A 10,610-nucleotide genomic window follows, 5' to 3' on the forward strand; every position below is an offset into this window, starting at 1 on the left:
ATGATTTCCGTTTGACTGATTTGATTTGAAATCTGTTTCATCACGAGAGACATTTGACTAAAAAATATGCCTTTTTATTAAGAAGGAAAGTGTGTGTGTGTGTGGGGGGGGGGGGGTTAGGGTGAGATTTAGGAATAGGGTGTATGTGTGAGAGAGAGAGAGAGAGAGAGGGGGGAGAGAGAGTGAGGGAGAGTGAGAGGGGGAGAGAGAGAGGGGGGGAGAGAGGGGAGAGAGAGTGAGAGAGAGGGGGGAGAGAGAGAGGGGGGAGAGAGAGGGGAGAGGGGGAGAGAGAGAGGGGGAGAGAGAGTGAGTGAGAGAGAGAGAGAGGAGAGAAAGAGGGAGAGAGAGAGAGGGGGGAAGAGAGAGAGAGGGGGGAGAGAGAGGGGGAGAGAGAGGGGGGAGAGAGAGAGTGAGAGAGACAGAGGGGGAGAGAGAGTTAGTGAGAGAGAGAAAGGGAGGAGAGGGGGGGGAGAGAGGGGGGAGAGAGTGAGAGAGAGAGGGGAGAGAGAGAGGAGGGGTTGGAGAGGGGGGAGAGAGAGAGGGGGAAGAGAGAGAGGGGGGAAGAGAGAGGGGGAGAGAGAGGGGAGGAGAGGGGGAGAGAGGGGGAAGAGAGAGAGCGAGAGAGAGAGGGGGAGAGAGAGGGGGGAAGAGAGAGAGAGGGGGGAGAGAGGGGGGGGAGAGAGAGTGAGAGAGAGGGGGGGAGAGAGGGGGAGAGAGAGGGGGGGAGAGAGAGAGGGGGAGAGAGAGGGGAGAGAGAGAGGGGAAGAGAGAGAGAGAGAGTAGGGGGAAGGGGGAAAGAGCAGTGGCAATAGCAGTGTCAACAATATCAGCTAACTGCAAACGTCTGCTTCACCACCTTTTTGACTCACTTGTGTAAACAAAGTGAGTCTATGTTTTAACCCGGTGTTCGGTTGTCTGTGTGTGTGTGTGTGTGTGTGTGTGTGTGTGTGTGTGTGTGTGTGTGTGTGTGTCTGTGTCTGTGTCTGTGTCTGTGTGTCTGTGTGTCTGTGTGTCCGTGGTAAACTTTAACATTGACATTTTCTCTGCAAATACTTTGTCAGTTGACACCAAATTAGGCATAAAAATAGGAAAAATTCAGTTCTTTCCAGTCATCTTGTTTAAAACAATATTGCACCTCTGGGATGGGCACAACAACAAAAAAATAATGAAGCCTAATTATATGCAAACTGCATTTACTGTTATATTTATATTTTTTGTATTCTCTAAACTTGGCACTTTGATCTGATATTCTGACCCAACAACAAGAGCAGTCATTATTATCATTTTTTGTTCAAACAGGAACTTCTTTTGCTAAGCATGGAAGTTTTATTTATTTTGCAAACGTTTTGGTGCAGATAGTAAAAAAGGGAAATTACTCTGTAATTAATGCTAGGGGACTTAATTTGCTTTAAACTGATCTTTCTCATCTTAATCATTACATTTTGAAATTATACTCAATACATAAAAAGCTTGTGTGTTTTACTCTCAGTCACAAGTGAGTCTTGAAGGCCTTGCCTCTCTTGTTTTTTTTTACGATTAATGTCAGTGTATTGGATGTCAGTGGATTTCACCGTACTAATGTCAATGCCAAATTCCAATACAAATGATTTAAAATGAGGACATTGACAAAAGTATGATGTTCACCAGGAATCCTGTAAGTACAAGCACATGTTACTTTTCTTTTTCAATATTTGGTCTTCCATGAGTCTGAATGAGCTTGTGACTAAAGCTTGATCTATATCTTGGGTTGTGTAGAATTTCTCTTTTAACTCTCTCCGCACGATCGACAAAGAAGGCGACGATATTTGCGTTTCAACGCTGCTGACATCATTAACATGTTACAAGCGGAAGGTTCTCACGTTGAAGAGGTGGATAAAGAACAAGAATACAACACTGTTAACAGAAAAGTTGAACTTTAAAGCTTTGAACTTTACAATGAGAACAAGGGAACCTTAGCGGCAGACCATGGATCAATAGAATTGTCAATACTCAAGAATGTCAGCACTACGTATTTTCTTTTCCTTCCAGAAATGTTTGACACATTTTTGGTTGAAGTCCTTGCCGTTGTTTATACTTATTTGAACAGGATATTCTTTCAAACAATTCGATTTAGGTTTTAACGTCGCCTACTCCGGTCGCGTTTGCATCAGTATTGGCAGACATGTACAAATGGTATTACCTCTGAATAAGGTGTAAACAGTTCATAGACGATTCCTTTTCCGTTCATGTTTGCAATAGCATTGACAGAGATATACGAATGTTATTGCCTCAGAGTAAGATGTAAACTGTTCAGAGATGAATCATTATGGGGTACCACGTCGTCTTCTGTCCCTCCCACAACACAACACCTTGAGGAACTGAGTCGGGTGTAAACTGTTCAGAGATGAATCATTAAGGGGTACCACGCCGTCCTCTGTCCCTCCCACAACACAACACCTTGAGGAACTGAGTCGGGTGTAAACTGTTCAGAGATGAATCATTAAGGGGTACCACGCCGTCCCCTGTCCCTCCCACAACACAACACCTTGAGGAACTCCTCCCTGAACCTCCTGCCCGTCAGACAGTACAGGTAGAAGTTCACTGCACTGTTGGTGTGACTCAGCAAGGTTGCCACATCGTTGATGAACACTTTCCTGGCCCGTTCGTGGCCGGATATCCGATCATGCATCAAAGAGAAATAGTCCATGATGTACGTGATGGAGGACGGCAGTGTCAGCACTAGAAAGGTGATGGACACGACAATGGCAGTGAGAGTCACAGAGTTCGCCGCTTTCTCACGGGCCAGAACCTGATCACTGTCTCCTTGAGTCAGGTGCTTGCTGGCGGATTTCACAGACACGGTGAGTTTCCATACCAACACGCTGTTCGCCAGAATCAGTATGATAAAAGGTACAACGCAGTAAGATGATAGCTCAATGTAAACGAATATATTTTCACTGAAGTAAGTATACTCTTCATAAGAAACGTCCCCCATACATCGCTTTTGCTGGGTGCCGGGGCGGGTGACGACATCGAAGCCGACCAGGTAATGCGAGTAGATACCGGCGAAGAAGACAGTGATGGCAGCCAGCAAGAGGAGAACGGTACGGCGCGTGAACAGCAGGTTAACACGATGCGGCCACACCACGGACACAGCCCTGTGCACGGTCATACACACCAGATACCAACAACTGACCGTACTACCTCCCGTGTACAGCCAGGTGTGAACTTTACAGACCACGGGGTGGACAGAATCGATCCTGAAACCGAACGTGACGTTCACCCAAAACCCGACCGTGCTCGTGCAAATGTAGATCGTGTCCACAACGGCGATGGCAGTGAAGTACATGTTGATGGTGGATTCCCCGGACTTCATCCTGCGCATGATGATGATGGTCATGGCGTTTCCAAACAGCCCGAACAGGATGACGAAGGGAGGGTAGATGTACCACAGGTGGGTGCCTGCTATGTACAAGGGGAGCAACCACCACGGCTTTTCCGTTGATGTTACGGGGGTTCCGGAAGTTGTGGAATCGTTCCACCCACCATGAAGCAGAAGCGATGTTGTCATAGCCGCTGGGCTGGACTCGTCCATTCTGAATGACAGGTGGCTGGAAAAAAAAAAAAAAAAAAAACAGAAGAAGAAAAATGGTCAGGGTTATCAAAATCGCTTCAAGCGCCCCCCCAAAAAATACCGCTTTTACAAAATGCATTCATTTTGTAGTGTGGTATAATGCACTTGCAATGACGCGTTATTCACAATCTTTGTGTATCTGCGTCCCTCTCTGTTTTTGTCTCTGTGTCTTTCTGTCTGTCTGTCTGTCTTTCTGTCTGTCTGTAGTTTGTAGAATTGGTTCGGTCTGGGACCAGGTAAAAACCATGGTCATCTTGAGACTGTATTCAGTTATGTTCGACATATTTCTAAATAACTCATTTGACACAATTCACTAAGCAATCTTTTTTCTTTTTTTTTTAAATTTGATTCAATCATAGTTAGCACTGACCGATCATGACATGGATACTAATACAGCGCCTATACCAAACTCTAAGCGCTTTGAAAACAAGAAGTCATTTGCACAACAGGCTGTCTGCCTGGGTAGAGCTGACTGACACTGCAATCAGGTGTTCATCATTCGTTTCCTGGGTCATTCAATCAGGTTTCAGTCGCGCGCGCGCACACACACACACGCGCACACACACACACACACACACACACACACACACTTGTAACATCTTATATATGTGATCATTTTAGTTATTTTCCCGACCAGCCATGTAGGCAGCCATGCTCCGTTTTCGGGGTGTGGTTTCCTGCTGCTTATGTTCTTCTTTCCATAACCCAACGAAAGAGAACACATAATTATCAGATGAGGTGGACCAACATTATTTGTTATCCTTAAAACCCCTTGACTGCCATAAACGTATTACGTACATGCATAGTGACATCACTGATGACGTCATAAGAAAAAAGAGAAATAGCTCTAGAAGGCTGAAAATTCACACATGTTTGTCTAGAGTGGTATATCTCCAGACCATTTCTCAGTTTTAGGCTTATTGATTTGGATAACGTTTTATGATCTGAAACACCAATTTCTGCTGTTTTCCCCCTGACACTGAAGGGGTTTTGATTAAATGCTGTTCCTCATACTGACGACCCGTACGCTGAGTTCGTTTCAAAGGTTCTGGCACTTTGCAGAATGACCTGGAGTGGGTTGCGTGAGAGAGCTTAGCGGAGCTAAGTTTGCTTATCGGTAAGACTGTTCCTAACACTGCAGTAAACTCCACACACTTAGGAACAGTCTTAACTCTAAGCAAACTGTAAAGATTAACTCATGCGACCCGGTGTAACAGGCCGAAACCTATCCCTGGTTTGTTCTTACCCCGGGTTAGAACCAACCTAGGCCATTTCATACCCCTCCTGGCTGGAATATATGGAATATACCCCCTGTGTACACTTCGCTCACTCAACTAGTCTGTATCACATTTACATTAACTCTCTCCATACGAACGGCGAAAGAGACGACGTTAACAGCGTTTCACCCCAATTACAACCATCAAAATATTACAAGCGGAAGACTCTTACACTGAAGAGGTGAATGTTGACAAAGAATACCACAATTCTGACGACGGAAGCTAAAGGCTGGGTCATAGAGACACCCACTGGACATCCGAGGGGTCTGTGTAGAGGAGAAGAGAGGACTGGCCGTACTGAGTGAGTTAATGCAGCAGTCAATACCCTGTCTCTCGAACAAAGCCAGTATGGTAAATAGAATTGCGCAATCAACATCCGTCTATCTGAAGATCTAGTCATCAACCCCATCCACATGTAATAATTATGCAGGTTCTGTTCAAACGTGTGTGTGTGTGTGTGTGTGTGTGTGTGTGTGTGTGTGTGTGAGAGAGAGAGAGAGAGAGAGAGAGAGAGAGAGTTTGTGTGTGTGTGTGTGTGTGTACGTGCATGTTTGTGTGTGTGTGTGTGTGTGTGTGTGTGTGTGTGTGTGTGTGTGTGTGTGTGTGTGTGTGCAGTGCGTGCATGTGTGGATGTGAACAAGTTTTTATATTGATGCGCACTTGTATGTATCCTAATTTCACTGCATCTGTGTTTGTGTATGATTTTCGATTTATGTTCGCATCTTGTTATGTACTATCCCCCCCACCATAAGTGATGGCCTAGAGGTAACGCGTCCACCCAGGAAGTGAGAGAATCTGAGCGCGCTGGTTCGAATCACGGCTCAGCCGCCGATATTTTCTCCACCTCCACTAGACATTGAGTGGTGGTCTGGACGCTAGTCATTCGAATGAGACGATAAAGCGAGGTCCCGTGTGCAGCATGCACTTAGCGCACGTAAAAGAACCCACGGCAACAAAGGCGTTGTTCCTGGCAAAATTCTGAAGGAAAATCCACTTGGATAGGAAAAACAAATAAAACTGCACGTAGGAAAAAATACAAAAAAATGGGTGGCGCTGTAGTATAGCGACGCGCTCTCCCTGGGGAGAGCGGCCCGAATTTCACAATACAAATACAAATACAAATACAAATATTCCTTGTGACCCCGGTACACTTGGTAATAAAGACATTCTATTCTATTCTATAATGATGATGGTAATGATGGTGGTAAACTCTAGCCAGGGCAGGATCTGGCCTGTTACACCGGGTCAGGCTCGTTGTAGGAGAGATATGATGGCTTGCCTCTGTTGGAACGGGGTGCTCTGCGAACAGGCAACTACTGGCACCGTCCTGGCTCAACACTCATCTTATATCACAGATTGACACAAGCTTTCAGTTGGGCCAACAGCACAGTGAGAGTTGTATGATCAGTGGTTCTCCATTACAATGGGAATTCGTTTACAGCTTAGTCTTTTGCAAAGGACTATGACTTAAACCAGGAGGCAAGATCGCAGAGGCTCTTAGTGCTGCAGCCTTGGGGGCTGGTTGGTCTTTGGGAACCATCCCCAACGCCGACTATCCTAAAACCCTCTTGGCCGAGAGAGTGGGGATGTAACTTGAGCAAGGCACTCTCCACTGTAATCAAATTCTAGACCAGATAGCCAGGTCAGCAGTGTGCCTCCTCTGCTGTTCTGATGGCCAAGGTTGGACGCACGGACTATCATACATCATGCTGCCATCAGTGGGCGGTCGTCTCCACGTTTCAAATCAGCCTCAGGCACCACGGAACACCACCAAAGTGACCTGGCTGCAGTCTTCTCTGAGGGTGGTCTCATGGCAACTTGATGTCCATAACTTTTTTGTCGCAATTCGGTTACTGGCAATGGGATCATGACAAATAATAATGACAATGGCAATTGTCATATGATGCAAAAAAATATTGTGTTGTTTTTTTCTCTTATAGTGTGCAAGATTCCACTGTGTTCTTTCAGAATCTTAATAAATGTTTCTCAAGTGTCTGAGAATGGTGATGATGATGATGATGATGATGATGATGATGATGATGATGATGATGATGAAGATAACACAGAATAAGAAGCAGAAGAAGAACAACAACAACATCACCATCATCAGCACAATAACAACCACACAAGACGAACAAGAACGAGCGGAAGAATTATGATGACATTGATGATGATGATGATCACAACTATCAAATTATCATTATTATCATAATGGGCAATCATAATGCACTGTACCTTCTCTGGCTAGCGCGTTCACGATTAATAACAACACATGACAACAAAACAAAAAAAATGGCGACAAAAACAGTCGTGGCTTCCAGCTACCTATCAGTAACACAGAACAGCATGCACATTCCTTCTTCGTGCGGACAGTGATGGACTAGAACCACCTGGAGAAGGACATCGTCAGAGCAGGCTCTGCCAGCACATTTATATCAGCGCTTGGCAAATTAACATCGCCTGCCTCCTAAGCATCTAGACAACAGAAGAGATTTTAACCAGTTTTTAAACCTGTAGATACCTGTTGTGGCTATTCATTGAGACCTGAACCTGTAGGAAAGACTGTTAGGTCAGTGTGGTGGCCTTTTATACTAATTTTGCGCTCTCCCTATTCCGTCGGGTTTATAGCTGATGACTGACTCCTGCGACGTATGCATCCAGATCCAAGATCTAGAAAACACCTCCACATGGCACCATAATCAAGACACGAAAAAGACAAACGAGATGTGTCCATGACCAAATCAACACGGGTGTTAGGCTGGGCGGATGTGTTGGTGGGAAAAGGGATTACTTTGACTGACATGGGATGTGACGCTAATTCGACTGCAGGCAAGTCTGGGGCATAAATAAAATGTTGAAACTGACACAGCTCAACTGAAAGAAGAAGAAGAAGAAGAATGTTATTATTATTGTTGTTGTTGTTATTATTATTGTTAGTATTATTATTATTGTCGTTGTTGTTGTTGCTGCTGCTGTTGTTCTTGTTCTTGTTGTAAAAACAATGTTAATAACAATGATATTCATCATCATCATCATGATAATATTACAACAATGTTAATAACAATAATATTCATCATCATCATCATTATTATCATTATCATTACTACTACTACTACTACTACTACTACTACTACTACTACTACTACTACTACTACTACTACTACTACTACTACAATATTGAACAATAATATTCATCATCATCATCATCATCATCATCATGATAATATTACAACAATGTTAATAACAATAATATCCATCATCATCATTATCATTATCATTACTACTACTACTACTACTACTACTACTACTACTACTACTACTACTACTACAACTACTACTACTACTACTACTACTACTACAACTACTACTACTACTACTAGTATAAATATTGAACAATAATATTCATCATCATCAACATCATCATCATGAAGCTGCATGTATTTCAAGTTGCATCAACTTGACGTCACTCCTGTTGGGTCCAGGCCCATTACGATCTGTCCAACTGGACTGTAGTGCCACCGAAATCAGTTTCAGCATCCCTAGTTGCCAACATGACCTGGGTACACTCAGCCTGTGTAAGAGCCGTCTGAACGTGATTCGTGCTTATTTTCAACTCGCTGTCACTTATAATCATGCTAGTTTTCATCATTTTGCTTAAGTGTTATTGTGATGCTATTTTTTGCTTAATTTTTAATCAATGGTCATGGCCTATGAAGTGATTGCGCTTTATTCGTTTGATATTGCATGCAGTTAAGCTAAATGACGAATAACATTCTGTGATTGTACACACAGTTTCAGTTTTAAGTTTCAGTAGCTCAAGGAGGCGTCACTGCGTTCGGACAAATCCGTATACGCTACACCACATCTGCCAAGCAGATGCCTGACCAGCAGCGTAACCCAACGCGCTTTGCCAGGCCTTGAGAAAAAATGAATAAAATAAAATAAATAATAAAAGATAATAATATAACTAAAAAATAATAAATAAATAAATAAATACTACTACTACTACTACTACTACTACTACTACTAATAATAATAATAATAATAATAATAATAATAATAATAATAATAATAATGAAAACAAAATAAATAAATAAATAGATAAATTAAATAAATAAAAAAGTGTATATACAATAAAGGTGTATCTTAACTTGTTTTCATATAGTGCCGTTTGTGGTGGGTGTATGATGTAATTTAGATTAGGTTTAAATTTATGATTGTGTCCATCAAGAATTTTGAAAGTTCCAACCATGTCACATCCGACTCTTCAAAAAATCAAAGCTGGGTAAATCAGTAATTTTTCCCTTTCTTCATAATCCAAGTCTTTCAAATTTTCTGTGAGTTGTGTTTCCTCATTTGGGGTGACTGTGCCATGTTTCCATATTCAAGACTTTGTCCAATGTGAGTTGAAAAGTGGGACGATGAGATCTTTGGCTTTGGACTACATATGATATGCCGTCATGCATATATTTGATTACTTTTTTCTAGTGTTGCAGTGATGTGTTGTTTAACTGCAATATTTTTGTCGATCGTGACGCACTAGTCTCCGTCTTATTTTCCTTGCTGAATCGGTTGATTTCAGACCACTGTCATCTACACTGCAATATAGTTATAACTGGGATTATACAATTGATGTGCAGTATTTCGCATGTGTTTCTGTTAAACTGGATGTGCCACTCATTTGTCCACTTGATTAGATTTTCAAATCATTCCAGTGAGGATGGTCAAATATGCTTCATTATCATCAGCAAATATCTTTATGAAACAGTTTGAAATGTCTATCATATCATATATGATGATGGAGTCTCCTAACGCACCGACGGATGAGTAAGCAGGCAGGCTTATCTGTCGGTGTGTGTCCTCATATGGGAGTATCTCCCATATCATATAATTGATGAAGTATATAAAGCCGTGTTCCAGCACACACCCTTGGTAGACACCACTTGTGACACATGTGTTCTCAGACTTTGCTTAATCTCAGCAAACATACTGGATATTGTCCTATACCAAATCCAAGAAATTCATCCTGAATGTCAAAACCCTTCAAACTAGTTAACAGTCATTTGTGTAGAACTTTACCAAACGCCTTCCTGGGGTCTAAATGCATCTTATCGACTTGTGTCTTTCATTCAACACTATCACCCAGTCGTTAGTTGTGTTTAAAAGTTGAGTTGTACATGATCTGTCATACGTATACGTAAAGCCAAAGTGGGAGACTGACATAGAGTTGTTGTATAATAGATCATAATTCTTCTTCTTCTTCTTCTTCTTCTTCTTCTGCGTTCACTCGTATGTACACAAGTGGGCTTTTACGTGTATGACCGTTTTTACCCCGCCATGTAGGCAGCCATACTCCGTTTTCGGGGGTGTACATGGTGGGTATGTTCTTGTTTCAATAACCCACCGAACGCTGACATGGATTACAGGATCTTTAACGTGCGTATTTGATCTTCTGCTTGCATATACACACGAAGGGGGTTCAGGCACTAGCAGGTCTGCACATATGCTGACCTGGGAGATCGTAAAAATCTCCACCCTTTACCCACCAGGCGCCGTCACCGTGATTCGAACCCGGGACCCTCAGATTGACAGTCCAACGCTTTAACCACTCGGCTATTGCGTCCGTCAAATCATAATTCAAAACATTCAGTCTAATCAGAGAGAGAGGAGAAAAGAAGAAAGACAATCAGTAAGATTGTAGCATAGATTTTTTTTCCAGA

At 42.7% G+C, this 10,610-nt stretch overlaps 1 protein-coding gene across 1 annotated transcript; it reads right to left on the reverse strand.

The window, feature by feature from the left end:
- Positions 1-2,479: 2,479 nt before the first annotated feature.
- On the reverse strand, positions 2,480-3,574 carry LOC143278024 (uncharacterized). The gene has a single exon (XM_076583036.1). It carries the CDS (start codon positions 3,572-3,574, stop codon positions 2,480-2,482), a length of 1,095 nt encoding a protein of 364 aa, XP_076439151.1.
- Positions 3,575-10,610: the final 7,036 nt, after the last annotated feature.

The sequence above is a fragment of the Babylonia areolata genome, chromosome 35 (assembly GCF_041734735.1).
Source record: "Babylonia areolata isolate BAREFJ2019XMU chromosome 35, ASM4173473v1, whole genome shotgun sequence".
Lineage (NCBI taxonomy): Eukaryota > Metazoa > Mollusca > Gastropoda > Neogastropoda > Buccinidae > Babylonia > Babylonia areolata.

What these genes read in the sequence shown, in the direction of transcription:
- LOC143278024 (XM_076583036.1), bottom strand. Translation starts at nt 3,574, where the DNA reads ATGGACGAGTCCAGCCCAGCGGCTATGACAACATCGCTTCTGCTTCAT.